General features: G+C 34.7%; 1 protein-coding gene across 1 annotated transcript; it reads right to left on the bottom strand.

Annotated features, from left to right (window-relative positions):
• Window positions 1-293: 293 nt before the first annotated feature.
• LOC129247196 (apolipoprotein D-like) lies at window positions 294-22487 on the bottom strand. Its single transcript, XM_054886204.1, has 6 exons — window positions 22368-22487; window positions 22132-22246; window positions 17581-17711; window positions 16351-16430; window positions 16151-16246; window positions 294-541 (listed from the first exon to the last, which is right to left on the bottom strand). Exons 1-6 carry the CDS (start codon window positions 22385-22387, stop codon window positions 414-416), a joined length of 570 nt encoding a protein of 189 aa, XP_054742179.1. The 5' UTR covers window positions 22388-22487; the 3' UTR covers window positions 294-413.
• Window positions 22488-22721: the final 234 nt, after the last annotated feature.

The following is a 22721-nucleotide window of genomic DNA, read 5'->3' as shown; positions in this document are numbered from 1 at the left end:
TGGTTTTTGGTCTGCCAGTCCTTTTTATATCTTCGGCAGAACCAGTTTCTTGGCACTTTTCCACCAATCTTTGGGTTTTCGATTCGTTCGGGCGATTATTTCAACCACAAAAATCCCAACCATTTTCATACTAAGTGCAAAATTCACATCCATCTACTTGAAAAATGCCAAAAATGATATAAAAACAAGGAAAAAAAGGCACCGTCTAGGAATTATCCACTGCTGCCATCTATTCGTCACTTCTGAAAGACCCTTTATAATTAAATAAACATTAAACATCTAAACGCAAATGCTTGTAATGATCTATATTTTATTATATTTATGTATTTACATATTTACAGTTGGTTATATAATCATTAATAATCACCGGATAGCCAAATAATTCGGATGGGGGTTTTACATCATCAAAGCCTTCAGCAATCCGATTGGTCGGTTTCGCTCAGTTCGCTCAAAGAAATATTTTGACTAACTAGTGCATCCTTTGCTGCATTGATAATATCTGCACTTGGCACGCGCTCGCGTGTAAGTATCCAGACAAACGCTGAAAAGATTAAAAATAAGTAAGAGAGGATTAAAATAAGCATAAATTAGTATGAAAAAAATCGATATATAAGAGGTATGTCACTATGCAGATATTAAAAAAAACAAATGTTTACTTGAAAGATGTCCAAATAATTAAGTTGGGAAATGTGTTCAAGGAAACTTTATCTTAATACTTGGAGAGAATATTACTTTATTAGCATTACTGAGTACTAATGAGTGCTATGAGGGTAGAAGTCCTTACATCTCATAAAAGAAAATTCCAAAATATGTCTGTAGGTCTTTCCAAATTATATGGAGGCTCTTTCCTTGGATTTGGTAAGGATCAACATTAACAGCTCGATTCTTTTCTTTTTTGAAGGCGTATGTGATCGAGTTATATTTGAAAAAAATGTTTCTTAATTTTTGATCTTTCACCGAGATTCGAACCGACGTTCACTCTCTGAATTCCGAATGGTAGTCACGCACCAACCCATTCAGCCACGGCGGCCCGGTGATCGAGTTATATCTACTTTTCATTACCATCGCTCCAAATAAGACACTTTTATCCCCAAAGTCACTCTGGGAAAATTACTTTGGCAATGAATTTCTATAAGCGCCACAGAGATGGTGAAATAGTAAAGAAAGCTTAATAAACTGGCTGTTTGACTTGTGAAATTTTTTGCAGAGTTGCTGCCTATTAAATCAAGGTTCTCAAGAAAACGACGTATGTACATACTTGTATTTCATAACTAAATGAAACTTATCAGTTAATTTTCATATTTTCAAAACAAAAATAAATCTCGTCCCCATCGGGTCACGTGTGCATTTGGTGATGATTGATACAATTACGAAGATTAAGTCAATTGAATCTGTCAGAGAATTAGCCATAGTGGCATTGTTGGAAATTGTGTAGCTTATGAACTGGCCATGCAGAGTACCATACACAGAGTTGATAACCATTCGGACTGCTCTTAGGCAAGTTAGTCTTGCATCAATTCAGTCTGCACTGACCTGCACTACTTTAGAAAATCTTTCTAGTATGAGAAAATGAATAATTTTTATTAATTACTTTAATTACTTTTTGAATACATCTGAAGTTCTTTCAGGGCTTGGAAGCAGACTTCATCGGAATTCTTTATCAGCAGGCAGTGTTTTCGTCAGCACTTTCTATCGTTCCTCTATATCCTTGTACTTAAATTTCTTTACTTCTACTAATTTTAGTGGAGGTACAGTAATATTGTATATTAGCCAATTTCTTTAGTCAGCTGCCTGAGAGTATTCACCCCCTACTTTGCCTTTTAAGTCATAAAAGATTTTCGTGTCCTATCATAGTGAGACAATTTCTTTAGTCAGCTTGTGATCTGAGAGTGCTCACCCTCCCCTACACCTTTTACATCAGAAACTTTTTTTTTTTTAATATGGATCGATGTTAGAGAGGCGTTCGTAAACCTTGCTTCCCTCATAACAGGACTTGATAATTTTTACAATATACATATTTATTTGCTTGATCTGTGATAATGTCGTGAAAAATACTCCTCAAGAGTTTGAGTTTACGTTAAAGCTTATATTAATGTTGAAGAAGGATGTGTTTGCAGGGCATTGAATGTAAATCTTTCTTTAGTTTTGCTGGAAAATAAGAAATAGAAACTTTAGAAATTAATTTGCCTACAGCCTGACTTAAACACATCCTTTGAGCAGGTGTTTGCTTTTGCACTCAATTAACAAATAAATCTGCGACTCGAATTATGGTGTAAACCTATGGTGGAGCTTCTTTAGTAAAATAAGGTGTCATACATGATTTTAACGCTATAAAAATAGTGATTTTGATGTAGAAGACAAGGAGCATTGCCCAGTGGAGAAGCTTGAAGACGTAGAATTGCTGCTAGTAAAGTGAGAGGTTGGTATTTTCTGAGCTGCTAAGCCTGGAAGAAATCATCGCAGGAACGCCCTACCTAGCACAGTTAATGCATTTGAATAAAAAACTATTTTGAAGCATCTTAACGTTCGGCCACATGTTACTCATGTCAGATAAAACCTACATGGCAACCCTGCAATGGGAAGATTTATTTTCGATACACGAGTATGCTCAACTATTAGTATGATACTACAGTAGTTTATTTAGTGGGTATTAAATACTACTTCTTTGATTAGGTATTACGAGCATTCCACTTATGCAATCATTGTTTTAAATTGCATTTAGATTAAAAATCTACAAAGTGTTCATATAAATAAGCAGATACGGAGCATAAGCTAAATTTTGTAAATAGTGAGTTTTAAAGTCCCAATTATGGAAATATTTAATGGCAATTACTGCATGGCACTTTATGTAACTTTAGATTACGCGTATTGAGCGATTTTGAAATATGTAAATATGTTGATACAGTTATCAAAAAAGTTGACACTAATTAGTTGTGTTACGCAGCTAATAATATGGGCTTATATACATGTTCATACATTAGGGTAGCCCGCTTTTTCTCAAAAGAAAACCTATTTATATATTAGCAATGCCTCCGTTGGAAATAATTCAATAGTTTACGTCTGTCTAAGCACATATATAATATTTTATAATTATCTACATTAGGGTAGTCAATTTTTTTTAAGGTAGTACATTTTTTTAAATTTATGTTATATTGCTTGTGAATAAACTAGAGTTGTCTAATTCTTCTACAGTAAGAAATTTTGTTTCATAGTTTAGTCAATGATTATGAACATTAGCGTAGTACGATTTTTTTAAGCTAAAAACAAATTTTTGTCCGTTTTGTATATTATTAAGTACTTTGGGGCTTCATAATAAAGTAGTTTGTGGCTCCCAAAGAAATGTTTTTATAAATGTACATAAGGATGGTCCAATTTTTTTAATTTTAATAATTTTTTTATTATATTTTTAATTTTTAATTTACCTATATAATTTCGCAGTAAACCGGTTTCAAAGATATAAACTTACATATTTTGCAAATGTATTAGGGTAGTATTTTTTTAAATTTATTCTGTATTGCGTTTAGCTATGTCTCCTTCGAATATTATTTTCTAGGTAAGCTGTTTAGAGACATAACACAGGCCTGCGAAATCTCGCTTTTTTACTGTTTCTAAACCGCTATGGGTGTGTCCTCAAGGTTTTTTTTTGCTGAAAACGAATTTGACCTTGAAAATGTTCCAGCACGTCAGAATTTTTGGCAATTTGAGTTTAAATAGTCAAAAAGTGCAGATTTTAGCCATTTTAAATTTTTTTTTTTTGAGCAAGGTAAAGTTTTTTTAATTTTCCCCAACGGCATCGCAAAGTATTACTCTTTAGCTTTAAGGTCCTTATTTAAAAATATTTTTACGACTAATATTGCAGATATTGCAGCATCTACTGGATTTAATTAATGGTTAAATAACAAAACAGTTCTTTCTATTTTTACAGATCTGCATTTTGGTAACCCATTGTTTTAAATAAAAAATATCGGGATGATGCGCAACTAATATTCGGTAATGCCCAGGTTCGAAATAAGAAGTACGGATATTTAATTTTTTTTCAAAATCAGGTAAAACGGTTTTTTAAGAGTCGTTGTCGTTGCTTTTGTTGAAGTGGTTGAGTATTTCCATTGAAATAGTCCTAATTTTACTACGTGTTACTATCACCGCTCTCTTTTTTTTTGTTTTTTTTTAGTCAGATCCATTTTGTGAGCTCCAAGTATAGCAGCAAACTTTTTATCTCTATATCTGAGATTTCATTAACTTTGTGGAAGAAAGGCATACCAAAAGAGCGACGTCTTACTTTACCTAGACCTGGATATTCGCATAAATAATGGAAAAGACTTTGTTTCACACCCTTCGTCTGACAGTTTCTGCAGATTGGATTGAAAGGAAGCTTAAGTCTGGATACATGAGAGTCAATGGCGAATCTACCCATCACCTTCCCTTTTCTCCATTCGGCACTCGGTGAAAAGCGTACCGTAAAATCTTTCTTGAAGCTTAGGTCGGGGACGGTAAGGTCTGATTTGTTTTTGACAGTGAGGTTTCCTGGAGGGTTTTGCTGTAATCGTGCAATCTTGTTAGGGTAGTCCAATTCCTAAGCTTCATTTCCGATATGAGAGGTATACATTTTTCAGCAAAAGGAAATGCGTAAACTGTAATAGTGTATGCTCGTATTGGCTCTATACCTTAGTATTCGCAATAATAACTCAAAAAATTATACTCTCTTACTTAGAGTAATGAACACATTTAAAAATTTCTACAAAAGAAAAATTGCAAAAACTGCTCACGCTTATGAACCACTCTAATGTAATATGTAAATATACACACTCGGAGTGATTGACAACCACTTGCGCTTGTGACACCAAAGTTCAATTGAGCAGCTTATACTTTTACGATAACAACATTTGTTACTGCATTTGTGCAAACTCAAAGCAAACAAAAAAAATCAACAAATGAATGCACTCATAACAACAATAAAGAGCGTCAAGTCGCGCGCGAACGTTTTAGTCACGCATGCAGCGCTATGTCTAACAATTGAGGAACTATGACTGAGATCTGTAACTTAGATTGTTGACACATTGCATTGGGCTCACTTCCCACTAAACCAAAGTGGAGGGACTGAAATAAATGGAAAGTTTCCGAGAGATATAAAAATAGAATGTGGCATATTTCTTGATGCTGGGATACCCCAGAAAAAAATAATATTAAAAATTTCTTAAAAGTTAATAGAAAACGCACTGGTATAGTTGCTCCGTCCACGTAAGCCGGGGCCGTGGTTTGGGTATTCCCAGATATCCAGGGCGTAAACACGTCAAGTGTTATGCCTAAGTGGTGGGGGATGGGAGTTCGTTGAGTGTAAGGCTTAAGAATTTGTTTTCTTCTTTTGCTTTAACTATTTTCACTTTCTTTTGATCAGATTGGATAAAATGCAACAGTTCTTTTTCCTTTCTGTTACCAGTTGTTGCCAAATATAATCATTCAGTAGGGGCCAGTGTAGATGGACTAGGTCACTTTATTGCAGAGCAGGTGTACCTGTTCCGCTATCAATACAATAGTCGTCGAATTTTATTCGTCTATAAATTTTGATGCCTGCGCATTGAGGTCAGACCACGTTGGAAAAACCCGTCAGTTCAATAAATGTTCCATAGAATTTCATTCATAAATACTTCTACTTTGCTTGTCATAATCAATCTCATAGAGCGTTAGTTGAGTTAGATCTCTATATCTCAGTTATCCCCTCCAACTTATCACTTCATAAAAAGAAAGAAAGAACACTTAATTTAAGTTGTCATGAAAATTAAGCGATGATCTGTCAATATCAGATGCGAATATTCCGACTGTTTGTTTGGTGGAAGAATATATTCAAGCCTCATACCTTGGTTGCGCATATTCAGCAGATTTTGATATGATACTCAAAGCCACTGATTCTCTAAAATATGGTAGGTATACTAACCTTCCTCTATAAAAAATTTGGGGAAAAAATTTCTTTTAATTTGATTCCTATTTATTATTATTTTGGTATAGTGAATGCCGTTTTGGGGTATGCCCTTTGTGAGCACAGAAAAGTGTCAGTCGTTGGCTGTTCTTCGTTAGCCCTAACTACATGATTGAAATCCTTATGGTAAGTGCACGCTCCTATAGAAGTTCCTGTCTATGTGATTAGGGTAAGTAGCTTGAATTATCTTGATGTTGGTATTATTTTAGCTAATTACTTTAACCCGTAGAGGAGGCGAAGCCATCAGTTGCCGTCGTCATCTAATAGAGAAACCAGATCTTTCGACGTGTTGTGATTAGAGGGAAATATGGCTTTAGATGATTGCGTTTAAGAGGCTCTTACTGTCATGTGGGGTACCTGCACATGCTGAAGATGTGATGAGTATGTTGGCGTCGATTCTTTAAAAGTTGGAGTTTAACGAGCTACAATATCCAGAACGTAATTGCAGAAGTTCTTCGTCTACTCTAAGTGTTAGTTAAGTAAATAGGATAGTAGTTTCTCGCTGAATTTCGTTAGAAATATGTGTCTATTCTATCGGGTTGAACGGTTGTTTCCGTGGCAGCTGATTCTATGCATCGAAGTAGATACATCTATGCATGTTTAGATCGATTAACTTTATCTCGAACTATCTTTTCTCTCCGATTGAAGAAATCATAAGCTTCATCTTAAGATTCTCAAAACGATCATTCCTGAGTATAACAAAGTTTATCAAAATTAAAACTTTCTCAATTCTCAAGTTCCCTCTCAAGTTCTCGACAGCTACACAATTTTTAAGTTTTCAAATTTCTCTCATTCGGTAATCTATAGTACATACTTCTGCATTTTTTAGAACAGTTCTTCAAGATTTTTAGTATTTAGGGTTTGATTCTTTGGCTTAGGTTGTTAGCTTAAATGAGTTACTGTTTGTTTTATTTACTTATGTATGTATGTATGTATGTGTGAAAATGTGCACTGACACTTTCATTGTGTATTTAGCAACATTTGTATTTTATTGAAAAAAAAGAAAACGAAATTAAAACAACAATACTAGCTATTGCACAACCACGATCATGGTGCAATCTATGTGACTGTGTATGTAAGCGCTCACGCTCACATATTCATCTAAATAAATTTAGAAAAATTATTAAATAAAAATGTTTAAAATAACAATTGCAATGCAGCCAACGAGAAAGTAAAATGTAAAAACAAAAACTGTAAATAAGTTAATTAGACCGTTAGATGAGATTGGCAGCGGGTGAGTGATCTCATTGGAAAAGCGAAAATAAAATACTATAATGGAGCATAGTTGGACGAGCTCGTTTTTTTTTCAAACATAAATTCGTTACAGTTAAATGGCAGACAGATGAAGATATAGGGTTGGAAAAAATATACGCAGAGATGCTTTTTTAATTGCAGTTGCGGGCATCAAAATCTGATCAGATATTGTGATGCCCCTTGGAGGGTCTAAGTCTAATCGGGTATAAGAAAAGGTATTTAGCTACGCTCAATAAGGGTTAATTCCATGCCAAGTAATCCGAGTATTGTGGATATTGCCGCATATTTAGCCGAAATTGGCGAACATTTTGATATAGAGTTTTTTAAAGTGAAATATCTTCTGTGTTGCAAAGATAATGATGGGCATTTTAAATAAGCGACTCACAAGATGGGTAGAAAATAAAAATATTACTCGTATAACAGAATTTCAAGCAGGTTTCAGAAAGCGACATTCAACCGTAGATAACATAAGTATTTATATAACCTAGCAGCAATAGTCCATATTAAGTTTAGGGAGAAGAAAAAAGTGTACGCGTTTCTTGTTGACTTTAAAGCCGCTTTTGATACTGTCCCTAGACAACTATTGCTATACAAGCTTCGTGAAATAGAAATTGGCAGACTTTATTGAAAGTTATTACAGAAATACATTTTCGATAGTAAAAGTAAGAGATGAAATGAGTTAAAAGCTCAAAATATCGTCAGGAGTAAAGCAAGGGTGCCTGCTTTCACCTTTGCTCTTTGCTCTTTACTGTGACCCTCAGGCTGAAATCTGAAAATATAACGACCGAAGAGTTAGTTGACCAAATGGAGGCAGTGGAGTTACAAGAAGAGGACGAAAGTCCTCCCAAAGACTCCGAAAACCAACCGGCGAAATGAGGTGCCTCCAGGCAAATCTTCACCATGCTAAGGCTGCCACCACTGAGCTTAGCAGAAGACTTGCCGGAGGTATCAACATAGGGCTGATCCAAGAGCCCTGGATCTACAGAGGCCGTCCTCAAGGCCTCAACGTCCAAAACACACAGGTAATTTATGACAAAAGCGCTGTCAAACCTAGGGCTGCGATAATCATAGATACCAATATTAAATTCTTGCCATTCACAGAATTCATGGATGGCGACACATCAACAATACTGGTCGAAGCGGAGTCTGGCGGAAGCAAGAGAGAGGTCGTAATCGCCTCAGCTTATTTCCCCGGAGACGCCGACATAGTACCACCCGAAAAAATCAGAGGCCTAGTGGAGTATTGCCAAACCCACAATCTAACCCTCGTAATTGGATGCGACGCCAACTCCCACAATGTGGCATGGGGAAGCACGAATACAAACAACAGAGGTGAGTCACTCCTTGAATTTTTATTACTTAGTAATATAACAATAGTAAACAGGGGTAATAAACCCACTTTTGTAAACGCAATACGACAAGAGGTACTCGACTTAACTCTAATCACTAACAAATCTTTGAATATGATCAGTAACTGGAGAGTCTCGGATGAGGACTCAATGTCTGACCACAAACACATACTCTTTGATCTAAATGGGGTGGTAAAGTTCTCCACACTTTACAGGAGCCCAAAAACAGCAAACTGGAAAAGATACAATGAATGTCTTTCAGCTAAGCTTAATAACAGCGTAAGCAAAATAACATCAACAGAGGAACTAGAAGAGGCAGTAACAGAAATGACTGACTCAATCATGGCCTCATATCAAGACTGTTGTCCACTAAAAATCAAATCCTCCACGAAGAGGGTCCCCTGGTGGAACAACGAACTTTACAAACTTCGGAAAACAACGAGAAAACTATTCAACACTGCAAAGAAAACAAACAAATGGGACGAATATAGGAAATCCCTAACTAACTATAACAAAGAACTAAGGAAATCCAAACGAAACTCTTGGAAAAACTTCTGCGAGGATCTAAAAATGGTGCACTGACAAAGGGCTCTCTATCAACCCATCTAAAACTGCGCTAGTGCCGTTCACCAGGAAAAGGAATATCAACATCAAATGTCCTGTCCTGAATGAATCGACTCTACAACTCTCCACAGAGGCGAACTACCTTGGTATCAACCTTGACAAAGCGCTTACCTGGAACTCGCATCTTGAGAAAGTTACTGTAAAAGCCACAAGGGCATTCTATGCCTGCACAAGGCTTTTTGGCAAAACATGGGGGCTCAGCCCCAGAATGACCTACTGGACATTCACTACAGTTGTTAAGCCTATAGTCACTTATGCTTCCATAGCATGGTGGCCCAAAGTTAAGCAACGAAAGGCGGCAAGCGATCTTAATAAATTGTACCGCCTCATCTGCATCGGTATAACAGGAGCAATGAAAACATGCCCAACTGACGCTTTGGGCGTGCTCCTAGGTATACCACCGCTTCCCATCTTAATTGAAAAAGAAGCAAGATTGAGTGCCTTAAGACTAAAAGGCAACGCCGATCTTAAAAGTGGAGGTATGAGAGGACATCTAAAGATCTTAGAAGACTTTCGACACACTCCTATACTACACAGGGTGGATACAATATCTCCCAAACCCATTCTCTACAGAAACTTCCGAATTATTATTAATGAACGAACAACTTGGAGAACTAATTCTATCAATTTCAAGCCTGGATCTCAATTATGGTTCACTGATGGGTCCAAGCTGGAAGATGGTAGAGCAGGGGCAGGAATCAATGGGCCTAAATTTAAAAAATCGATTCCGATGGGACTCTACCCAACAATATTCCAGGCAGAAATACATGCCATTGAAATATGTGTGAGAGAATGCCTTCGCAGGAAAATGAGAGGTACTCACATCTATATACTCTCTGATAGTCAAGCGGCTCTAAAAGCCCTTCTATCAACAACTATCACCTCTAAATTGGTAAATGATTGCCTAAACCTTCTCAACATGTTAGGAAACCTCAACACAGTAAATCTAGTCTGGATTCCGGGACATGAAGGGCATGAGGGGAATGAAATGGCTGATGACCTCGCAAAACAAGGAGCAAATATGCAACTTACTGGTCCTGAGCCTTTCTGTGGACTCACGAAAAGCCACATTAATGAATTCCTCAGGAAATGGGAAGAAAGGAAATTTGCTGCACACTGGCTAAATTGTGCCGGTCAGCGTCAAGCCAGACAATTTCTTAGTCCCAACAAAGGAATATCAGACAAGCTACTCTCACTAAACAGAGTAGATCTGCGTCTTCTAACAGGATACCTCACAGGTCACTGCAGCCTGAGGTATCATTTAAATAACATTGGTCTATCAGAGACCAATGTCTGCCGCTTTTGCGAAATGGATATAGAAAGCTCAGAACATGTGCTTTGTGAATGTCCTGCGCTGGGCAGACAAAGACTTCACCACCTTGGTGGTATCGTAGTATCTCCATGTAATCTTTGGAACAACAAACCCACAATAGTGCTAAAATTTATAAAAAGCCTTAAACTCTAGGGTTACAAAATAGGTCTTGCACAATAGATCAACTCTGGTCGCAGTGCGTAATGGCCTTCTAATAATAATAAAAGATACTCCAGCAACAGCTAGAATCCAAAAATCACTTTCCAAAGGCGACTCAAGTCCCATAGGAACACTAAAAGGTCCAAACGGAACTATTACCAACACATTCGCAGAAACACTAGAGCTTCTTCTAAAGACTCACTTCCCAGATTGTAAAAGTCATGACCCATCAATCGACAATAGTCTAGACATGGTAACTCACCATCAACGGAGATCTACGGTCTCATTTGTCAACAAAATCATAAATTTCGAAAGGGTAGAGTGGGCAATTAACTCCTTTAAACCCTTTAAATCACCAGGGCCGGATGGTATATTCCCAGCACTTTTATCCAAAGGCACTGTGGAACTGATCCGAGTCATGGTGAAAATCTTCAGAGCTAGCCTAATATTGGAATACATTCCAAAGATATGGAGGAAAGTGAAGGTAATATTTATTCCTAAGGGAGGTAACAAACCCCCTGACTCTCCAAAATCTTACAGGCCAATCAGTCTATCATCGTTCATGCTAAAGACAATGGAAAAACTACTCGAATACCATCTAAGAGAAGAAGTAATCTTCAAAAAACCCCTTCATAAGCTGCAATTTGCTTACCAAAAAGGGAAATCCACAGTCACAGCACTGCACACACTCGTTGTCAATATAGAAAAGGCCCTAAATCAAAAAGAAATAGCCCTATGTTCCTTTATGGACATAGAGGGAGCCTTCGACAACGCAAATTACAAATCCATGGAAACAGCACTCGAAAAAAGAGGTGCAAACCCAATATTAACACACTGGATAAGCCAAATGCTTAATCAGAGGATTATTAAAGCCTCGTTAGGCCAAGCTGAACTCAATGTCACAACAGTAAAGGGATGTCCGCAAGGAGGAGTTCTCTCTCCACTGCTATGGTCCCTACTAGTTGATGACTTGGTGCAGCACCTAAACAACAAGGGATTCATAACCATTGGTTATGCAGATGATATATCTGTTATAATAAAAGGCAACCATGAAAGGACACTAACGGACTTAATGCAAAATGCCTTGAATGCAACATGGGAATGGTGTAAAAAGGAGGGGCTGTCGATCAACCCTAACAAAACCACAATAATCCCCTTCACAAGAAAAAGAAAGATAAAGTTTCCTGCATTGAAACTAAATGAAACAGTGATAGAACTAAAGGAAGAGGTCAAATATCTAGGTTTAACCTTAGATAAAAAACTCACTTGGGAATCACATATAAATAACATAACAAAAAAAGCCACGAAATCCTTGTGGACAACCAAACAATTACTAGGGAGATCCTGGGGCCTCAGCCCTAGTATGGCCCTCTGGATATACACCCAAATGGTTAGACCAATCATACTGTATGGGGCACTAGTATGGTGGGGCAAATCTATTCAAAAAAACAACGGTAACCAAACTGGGAAAAGTACAAAGGCTTGCTTGCCTATGCATCACAGGGGCTATGAAAACTACCCCAACAGCTGGCATGGAAGCACTCCTTAATCTCCCACCACTTCATATAGCAATCCAAGAGGAAGCAGCTACGCAAGCACTCATGCTACACATGAAAGTAAATTTCAAATTGGGCAACCTCACCGGTCACCTAAATATCCTAAACAAAATCAAAAACACCATAAGCATGGCTCAAGTTTCAGACCACATTGACCCAACCCTCTGTTTCACAAAAGGATACTCAGTTACCTTTCCAGAGAGGATAGAGTGGAAAACAAACCCGAAATGGATGAATGATGATTCACAAAAATGGTACACTGATGGATCAAAAACAACTTACGGTGTAGGAGCAGGTGTAGTGGGACCCAGAATCCACAAATCATACACTCTCACCAGGGACACCACTATATTCCAAGCGGAACTATACGCAATAATGGAAGCAGTAAACATCATGCAACGCAGGAACCACAAGAGAGTAAGGATTAAAATACTCTCGGACAGCCAATCAGTCCTAAAAGCTCTAGATAGCTATACATACAACTCTAAAACCCTCTTAGAATGCCACAAGGCACTCAATAATCTGGCATCCAAAAATAATGTTTCATTAATTTGGGTACCGGGACATGAGGGATACGACGGCAACGAAAAGGCAGACGCTCAAGCCAAAAAAGCGGCAGATGAAAACTTCATCGGACCTAGCCCTATGCTCGGATTCAACAAAAACAACCTAAAACAAAAAATAAAATACTGGGCCAAAACTCTATTAAATCAGCATTGGAACAATGTAGAGGGTCTTAGACACTCCAAAAAGTTCCTAAGTTTCAACGCTAAAAGAGCCAACATGGCCCTCACGTTAAACAAAAAGAGCATTCGCACTCTCACAGGCGCCCTCACGGGTCACTTCACCTGCAACAAACACTTACATAAATTAGGCATAACTAACACCAGCACCTGCAGATTCTGCTGCGAAGATGAGGAGTCTATGGAACATCTCATTATCGAATGTCCGGGGTTGACGCATAGAAGGAAAAGGTTTTTAAACAAGTTCATGCTTACAGATGAAGACCTTCAATCACTCCCTCAGAAGGAGCTGGTACAATTCATAAGCATACTTAACAGTCAATAGACAGCATAGGGTGCACAATAGATCAATATGGTCGCAGTGCTAAAGGGCTACTCCTTAACCCTTTACAACCATTAACCATTAACCATTGCTCTTTACTTGCATGACCTGCACGACTGCTTGGAGGGGGGACTCTTTATAGATGAGTTAAATGTGCGTTTGCTATTATATGCCGACGATATCGTCATATTGGCAGATGATGTTAGTGCTCTTCAGAAAATGATAAGCAACTTAGAAAAATACTGCGAAAAGTAGTAAGTCAGCTATAATGATTTTTCGGAGAGGCGGTAGAATAGCAGAAAAAGAAAAGTAGTTTTTCACGGCGAAGTTATACCAATAACGAAAGAATATAATTACTTGGGTGTAAAGCTAACATCAAAACTTAGTTTCAAGAAACATATAGAAAATAGAAATGTTCTAGCGAAAAATAGCATAAATGCAACTTGGCGCACATTTCTTAGTAAAAATAAAATTAAGTTGTCGGCAAAATGGAAACTGTTTTTAGCGGTGACTAGATCAATCCAGAGTTGTGCTGCTGAGGTATGGGGAAACTCATTGTTTGAAGAAGTAGACAAAATTCAACTTTATTTTTTAAAAAGGGTACTTCATCTCCCAAGTAATACGCCATCTTATTGCATTCTCTTGGAGACAAGTGTTCGAAGTTTTCATTTGTATACACTGCAGCTTCATTTAAAATATATATTCAAAACGTTATTTGAATACGATGATAATAGATTGCCTCATATACTATCAAAAAATATTTTAGAAAAACAGATATTTTGGAAATTAGTAATCTGGCACAAAAGTTAAATATGTATAGCATGTAACTGTGGCACTTCAAATAAAAGAGAGTGGAATAGAAATATAATTTCAATACTAGAAAATCTTCATGATTCGAATATTTGAACTTTATGGGAAAGGGCACACCAAAGCACCCGATTATATAAGGAATTAGACCATAACAACGCCAGCAGCTATTTAAACGATAATACTGGAATCTATAAAATTATGTGGATTATGAAAGCCAGATGTGATTTAATATACTTGGGAAGCCAAAGGGACTTAAATTGCATTTTATGTAACTTAAATGAATTAGAAGACATCACACATTTCTTAGGAAAATGCCCGATACTTAAAAGAATTCGTCAAAGATTTTTTGGAAAATATATTGTAGCTTAAACCGAGAAGAAATCACAGAAATTTAAAATGGTATTGGCCCTTCTGGAAATAATAACGTATTTAAGTTCATCACTGATGCTATAGAATATAGAAAATTAATTTTAAACGAATTCAATACATAGTACCATAGTAACATATGCAAAATGTAAGATTTTTTTTCCGACCTAGTGTCACTGTCGTACGTTCTAATGTTAATGATTAAAAAAGAAATGTAATGTCTTTTTTAAAAAAAGAAGTCGAACAATAAATAATAATATAATAAATAAAATAATAGGTCTATGGATAAGTTCGTGCGGTTTTACAACAGATGGCGTAACTTGATTATTATTCCATCGATCCACATTTCCAAACATTCATTGGAGAGCTACTGTCGTAAGGCACAAACGTCAGTATAAGTTTTTTATTTGAAGCGTAAACAACAATATTTTTACCACACTTGAAAATGTCGAATTTCGTGCCAAATAATGTGTTTTTGCGGGGAATTTTTTAATATGAAGAAAAAAGCAGCCGAAAGTCATCGTATCTTGGTGGAAGTTTATGGTGAGCATGCTCTAGCTGAGCGAACGTGCCAGAAGTGGTTTGCACGCTTTAAAAGTGGTGATTTTGGCCGCGCCGCCAAAGTTCATGGATACCGAATTGGAGGAATTGCTCGATCAAGATCCGGCTCAAACGCAAGAAGAGGTTGCAAAAAATAATAATAATATCTTAGTTTCTTTTTAAAAATTTATTTTTTCTGTAATGTAAATGTAAAAACGACCGAAAATATTTCATTTTAATAAATACAATACCAAAACTTACAAGTCTGAATAAATCTCAGTATTAAAAATTGTTTCCAAAATTTGAAACATGAGTAAATAATATAAATAAATCAAATATCAGAAAAATGAGCAACAAAGTCCAATGTAAAGGGTGATCGGTAGTTGAAAGAATTTTCTGAAATTTTCTGAGCATGTTGCAAGCCATCTTTTATCTTGAAATGAATATTTCAGAAAATCTTATTTATGGTCAAATTGGGCTTATACTCAACATATCTGTGCGTATATTAAATGGGTGAAAATAGCAAACGTTTTTCTTTTTTCTTTTATTAATGGACCACCATCTGTAAAGTAAACACCGTATAAAATGGACACCAAATGTATGAGTAGTTTTTAATTTGTAGTGCTTAATCTTTGAAAAGAAAGAAGAAGCAAAAAACTTCTGATTTTTTTTTTTTGAATTCGTGCATAATGCGTTCTATTTTTGTTAATGTAAAATGAGTTTTATTGGAAAAATAAGGTTTCAAATGACTTTGAATAAGTTTGTTTCTGTATTCATACAATTTTTCTGAAAAATTTCCCCTCTGAAGTGCATAATTGGCTTAAAATAGGGCAGTAACTTTCACCTTCAGTTTTAATATTTTCAAAAGTGAACAAATTGACAAACGTGAAACCACTCGGTTTCAATTAGTTCGCATAATCGGGTGTGTACTGTACTTTGCAAATTCACATTTCTGGTCGACTTACACCGATGTTCGAAATAATAGAAGTGCGACGAACTATTTAAGCACTTAAAAAAAAGAGTTATAGATAAATCTCCAATTTTGACTAAAGGAAATTCTCAAAAACTGTATGTTAGTCAGTTTATCATTTGCTTATAATCTAATACTACAATACATTACTATTAACTACATTCGACTTACTTGCATGTGTCAGCGCTATGTTCTTGCAACTGTAAACGACGGCATAATTTTCATAATCGGTAGCAAGAACCCAGTAATCAGCTGCGCCGGCAAGAGCTGCAAGAGGGCAAAGCGAGAAATTTGTAGATTTATTTTTTTTATTTACTAATGACTGCCTTTTAAATTGTATGCAAAAAAATATGGAAAAATATATTACTTACCAGCTAATCCATTAAAGCTAACAGCGAGTTTGCCGGGTCCAACAATTTTTGCTATTCCATCAATGGATTGCTTGGAGTTGCTGTAATTTTTAAATATAAAAGAAAATTGAAAATTGTATGTTAGAATCACGAAAAATTTATTGAGTCTTATCTAGTATTGCTTATTTTTGTAAAGGTCTTTCTGCCATGAGCCGCAAACGATTACCCACATTTTAGGGAAATCTCTGTATTTGAAGCTTCTGAAATAAGTCTTTTAGAAGGGCTAAATTAAAAATTAAAAATTGCATCGATATAAGAAGAAACTACAGATCTCTCTATTTGATTGTCATTAAGGCAAAATATATCTACGAAAAAGTAGTGAGAAACACATTAAGAACAAATATTTTTTCAACTTTGCATTGCCTACTTCTTCCTGCTTAGTGGATTTTGACGCACATACACATAAACCGCAATGTTTTCAGAAAACTTTCCCTTTGAAGAGTTTAATAGTGATAGGAAATAACTAATAAATTTTGTTAATGCAGGCTGATAGTAAATATTTCAAAGCTTTATAGCAACAAAGGAATACTTCACTTGATTGAGTCGTTTTTGATTTGTTGGAGTTTGAATAAAATTAAAATTTAATTTGATGATTTTTTAGCACATTTTGGATTAAAGACATTCCTCTTTGGTATGTTTACGCAATTTCCAAAAGAGACTAGCATCAAAACACAAAAAGCTCCATAGCGAACATATAAGATATAGAGAAGCAAAAATGACAGACGTAAAATAATTTGACTAGGTCTATTATAAAACATTATGCATTTCAACGGATGACTACAAAATAATTGATTCGGCTTTGTATGTACATACAGTATATGCAACTTAAACTCTTAAAGAAATTTCTAAAATTATGTCAATGCCATGAAGGCAAGCTATGAGCTGCTTTAACAGAAACGAATGAAGAGAGTTGCTAATTATTATCATAATTTCTCTTTTTTTATATACCATAACTCGATTTGTTAACTTCCTACCGTCTTATCAGCCACGGTTAGGGAATACAAAAGCTCTAATAATTGTTCAATGCTTTGTATGGCAAGTGCACCAATACCATTCGTCTAGTCATATCTAAGAACAGCCTCGAAGCGGGGAAACTAAAGTAGAATCATATGGCAGGAAAGTCATAACTATTTTTTTCAAGCGTTTGTTTGCATGTATAAGTAATTTACTTAAATATAATATTATACTTACAGCGATGAAATTTGTGTATTAACCACTGAAATCTCAGTGCTATTTATAGCGCCATATTCGGCAGTGACGCATTTAGCACCGAATTCGAAAATGAAGGGATACTTGGAGTACTCATACCAAGTGCCCAGATACTGAAAATATATTAATGAAAATAAATTTCAAGAGATGTAGGTAATATTCATATGTGAATATACATTGAGCCTTATTAAGGTTTATTGAAAGACAATATTTATGTGTGAATATTTCTCTCCTTTTGTTCAAAATTTTAATTAAAAAGTTCTCATGGTTTTTTCCTCTTTGTTTAGAAAAAAAGAAAAAAAAAAAATAAAATGTACCAGAACATTTTTTGAACCGGGCCATTTACTGTGAAAATAAAAAATATTCCTCTATTAAACGCAATCGTACAAAAACACAAGAATGTGTTTGACTTGATACTTGGCTTGACTGCCCGTCTGAATTGAAGACACCTAACCACCTGACTTGGATAGATCGGTTTTAGATCAACAAAAGCCGAGGATGCTGTTACACAGCCACCTTATAAAACTTTTAGTGTTGGCAATTATCAGTTTACCTTAATTGTTCTTCTACTATAAAATGTTTGGAAAAATTTTCATTCTTTGAATTATATAACTCACTAAACTTTTATGTTATACAGCAAATTTTATAAATAAAAAAGTTAAGTAAATATTTATTTTCTTTGAACGTTTACTATGTTTTTAGTCTTAAAATTTTATAACTTTGTATTTATTGTACTTGTACTTTTTATTTTATGCATACTGTTACTTTTATTAAATAAAAAAAAATTAGTAAGGGCGAATATGGCAACTTCGAAAACCTTTATGTTATGCAGAGTGGCCCATATTCGACGGACCCATCTGACAACCCTGTATCTTTTGACAGAGACCTCAATGACATACCGGAAGCGTAAGCCCAGCAGATTTTTACCACGGAACAGTACACGCCACGCGATCGCTCCCAAATTGTTGAAATTTACATTCAACAAAAGAAGTCAAAAGAAGAAGTAGAAGAAAAAATCATTATGTCCGATGAGGCTCATTTCTTATGTCTGTGACGGTAAACAAGCAAAATTGCCGTATTTACGCCACTGAAAATCCTCACGAAATTCAAGAGGTACCTCTTTACCACGAAAAAGTCACTGTTTGGTGCGGCGTTAGTGCGAAAACGATTATTGGGCCGTTTTTCTTCGAAAATGAAGATGGTCAAGGTGTTACCGTCAATCAGGAGCATTATCGCGATATGATAACCACTTTTGTGATGCCAATTATTCGTCGAAAGCGTATGAGGCAGTTCGGGTTTCAACAAGACGGCGCTCCACCACACACAGCTCGCACCACAATCGATTTTTTAAAGAAAATGTTTCCTCGTCGTTTGATGTCGAAAAATGGCGATTTTGACTGGCCACCGCGTTCGCCCGATTTAACGCCACCTGACTTCTTCTTGTGGAGATATTTAAAATCAAAGGTTTATATTAATAAGCCAAAGACCATAGAAGAGCTCAAGAACAACAGCCGCTATTCTAGCCGAAAAGTTAGCTAAAACTATGGAAAATGCTGCAAAACGCCGTACAGGCTCAAGGCGGCTATTTGAGGTATATCATATTCAAAAAGTGATGTCAACAAATTTACTTGAACCAAATAAAATGATTATTATCGTCAACATCAAAAAATTGCGTTTTTCTCTTATTTAAAAAAGAACCCATGGGTCCGTCGAATATGGGCAACCCTGTACTGAAATTTTGTAAAATTTTAAAAATATTTTAATAAATATATTCTTAACTTGTATGCCATTTTTATAAAAAATTGAACATAAAATATATTATTGTAATAAAAATATGTTCCATTTAAATTTTGTAATTCTGTAATTATGGTATACTGTAATTTTTAATAAATTTTTGAAATTCTAATATATATTAGGCGAGAACATAACAACTCGGTAAAATTGTAGGTTATGTTTTGCTAAAGTTTTTTATAAAATGACACCTCTGTAAAATTTTATGTTTCGTAAAATTTTTTTTTTAAATATTTAAAAATATTTTAATAAATATATTTTACAATTAAAAATATTTTAGTAAATATATTTTTAAATTGTATGTTATTTTTTTAAACATTGCCACACTTAAATACAAATATTTTTAGTTCTAAAATTTTATGGTACACAGTAATTTTTATTTAAATTTAAAAATTGTATGTTAAGAAAAACATTTTTCGAATAGCGGTCGCCCCTCGGCAGGCAATGGCAAACCTCCGAGTGTATTTCTGCCATGAAAAACCTCCTCATAAAAAATTTCTGCCGTTCGGAGACGGCTTGAAACTGTAGGTCCCTCCATTTGTGGAATAACATCAACACGTAGCCACAAATAAGAGGAGGAGCTCGGCCAAACTCCCAAAAAGGGTGTACGCGCCAATTATAATAAAATAAATAATTATAAATATAATAAAATGTTGGGCGGAAACAAGGCAAATCTTTAAATTTTGTGTTACACTGCAAATTTCATAAAAAATATTTTAATAAATATATATTTAACTTATATGCCATTTTTTAAAAACTTTAACACATTTAAATAAAATTATTTTTAATTTCCAAATTTTATAACTCTGTAATCTTTTATGTTATACACAATGTATTTTTGTTAAATTTTGAAAATCTAATTTTAGGTGAGAACATACCAATTCTGTAAATTTTTAGGTTATACTGAAAGCTTTATAATCTTAAAAAATTTTAGGAAATATTTATTTTTATTTTCATAAACCTTTAAGAAATTTAAATAAATAAATTTGTAGCTTTTTTATAACTTTGTAAATTTTCATGCTATACATACTATATATTTTATTAAATTTTACAGAAATTATATGTATTAAGCGCAAACATGGCAATTCTGTAAACTTTTGTGTTATACTAAAAATTTTATTAAATATCTAACAAACTGGATAAAAGTAAGAACATCACAACTCTGATCCTTAAAATTAAAGCCCCATATTTTTAAAAATACTATCTATCTGAGTGTAGTGATGACTTTTTTAAAAAAATAGTGTGGGCACCTTATTTAAGAATATTTTAAATTAAAAACAATTCAACTTCAACGAATTGCAATTATTCAAATTATAAAAACTAATTATATGAGCGAAAACATGGCAACTAGGAAAACTTTTATGTCCACGAAAAACCGAACTTAAAAAAAAATATTTGAAAAAATGTCTATATTTAATGATTTAATTTTTTAAACTTAAATCACTTCAAAAATCAACTTAAATTAAATTGGAATTATTCAATTATCTTTGTCTGGAAATATAAGCTAAAACGTGGCATCCCTGTTAACATCTATAAAACTTTAAAAGTATTTATATTAAGCGAGAACGTGCCAACTCTATTCGTAGAAAGGAAAAATTTTAAAAATATTTACTGACTCAATTTTTTAACTGAATCGCGTGGACATCCTATTTAAAAAACTAGTTTCGAATTAAAACCAATTTACAATAAATTTCACTTAAATCAATAAATTTCACTTAATCAATTATCTTTGTCATCAAACGAATTTCATAATTGTTCTTAACCCCTGAGTATATGGAAACATGTGTATATGTGTCTTTGTTTGGAAATATGTACAATGAGGGTCACTGAAAATTCTACAGTTGCATTTTTGCAAAGTCGTCAAAGTTTATTTCTTTTAATTTGCTAAGCAATAGAAATGGTTCATTTTCTCTAAAAACTAATTTAAATCAAAAGCCCAAACTGTTTAAGAAAAAACAGAAAAATTTACAAATTGTTATTAGAGCCTAAACAATTTTAAGATGAATCAATTTAAGACCGATTCAGTGCAAGCGACTATGCTTAGAAGTTTAGAAATTATAAGATTTCTACGCATTTCCTCAAAATGAGTTAAAAAAATCTGATACAATTTTTGAAGTGAAAATTTCTTTAGACGCATTAGAAATTTTTCCAGGCACTGAATTTGTGTTCATTAACAGCAAGCAGTATTTATCAGCACAGAATGTAGCAGTAAGATAATCTGTAGCAGTAACAGAAGCTGAAGCAGTAACAGACGCTGTATCAGTAACAGTGGCTGTAGCAATAACAGTTGCTGGAACAGAAGCTTCTCTGCTCGGCAACAACGAATGGAAGAAATAGAACGAATAGAACAGAACCGACAGGCATGATATATGGAAAAAATCCATACCAAGCATTTTAGGAGCTAGGCTCTAACCTTTATTCAGATATAAAACTTCTCAGTTGAATAAATCTATGAAAGCCATAGTGCCTGGAACGTTTGGTATGTTTCTTACTATATGAAAAAATTATGTTTGTAGTTCTCATAACTGGATATTTTTTATGAAATTTGGGACAATTTTAGTATGTTTATAAAGAGTATGAGACTTTGATTTAAATCGTTTTTCTTAGTATATAAACTAGTATACATTTTTAGCAAATTAAGAAAACGTAAACATTGAAAATCTGGCAAAAATAGTTATACCATTTTCAATATCACTCACTGTACGTGTATGCGCATGCATACATAAGATATAAGTTACTTACTTTGGTTGCATCAAAGTCTTCCACAGTCTTAATATTTCGGGGACACCGTCCTAAACCGATAATTTGACTTGCCACCATTTGGGTTGTTCCCAGAAAAATGGCTAGCAAGCAAACACTGGAACAAAGTAATAATACATAGAAAATATAATATTATTATATATAAATAGAAAAAAAAAATACAATTTATGCCATCAAGTAATGACCAGATGAGAGATAATTTTATTGTTACAACTTACAAGGTCAATTGTTTTTGCATTTTGACACTGATCTTGCTTGAACTTGTTTTTCAATTAGTTGTTTTCTACTTTAAAGCTTCTTTTACGCGCCAAAGTCTCACCGTTTGTAAAAATGCACTACAATAACTTACCAAGTATGTGTCGGTATTTATATCAATGCGCCGGTGTGGCCGGTTTTTCGCCGGTAATTACAAGCAGATATGCGATACACTAACAATTACTCACACAAACGCTTTATCTAGCGCTTAGCGTTATGCCAATATTTACAAATATATCTGTAACTTTTTGTTGCTCACTTTTGTATTGATAATTACTATTGGTTATTGTCATAGTTGCATACTTCAGTATTAGTTT

This window comes from Anastrepha obliqua, chromosome 5, assembly GCF_027943255.1.
Source record: "Anastrepha obliqua isolate idAnaObli1 chromosome 5, idAnaObli1_1.0, whole genome shotgun sequence".
Classification (NCBI taxonomy): domain Eukaryota; kingdom Metazoa; phylum Arthropoda; class Insecta; order Diptera; family Tephritidae; genus Anastrepha; species Anastrepha obliqua.
This window is presented reverse-complemented; position numbering and strand designations above follow the sequence as displayed.

What these genes read in the sequence shown, in the direction of transcription:
- LOC129247196 (XM_054886204.1), bottom strand. Translation starts at nt 22,387, where the DNA reads ATGCAAAAACAATTGACCTT. An exon ending in AATACACAAATTTCATCGCT is followed by an intron (nt 16,431 to 17,580) that starts GTAAGTATAATA and finishes TAAAAATTACAG; the next exon opens with CAACTCCAAGCAATCCATTG. An exon ending in TAGCTTTAATGGATTAGCTG is followed by an intron (nt 16,247 to 16,350) that starts GTAAGTAATATA and finishes GCCCTCTTGCAG; the next exon opens with CTCTTGCCGGCGCAGCTGAT.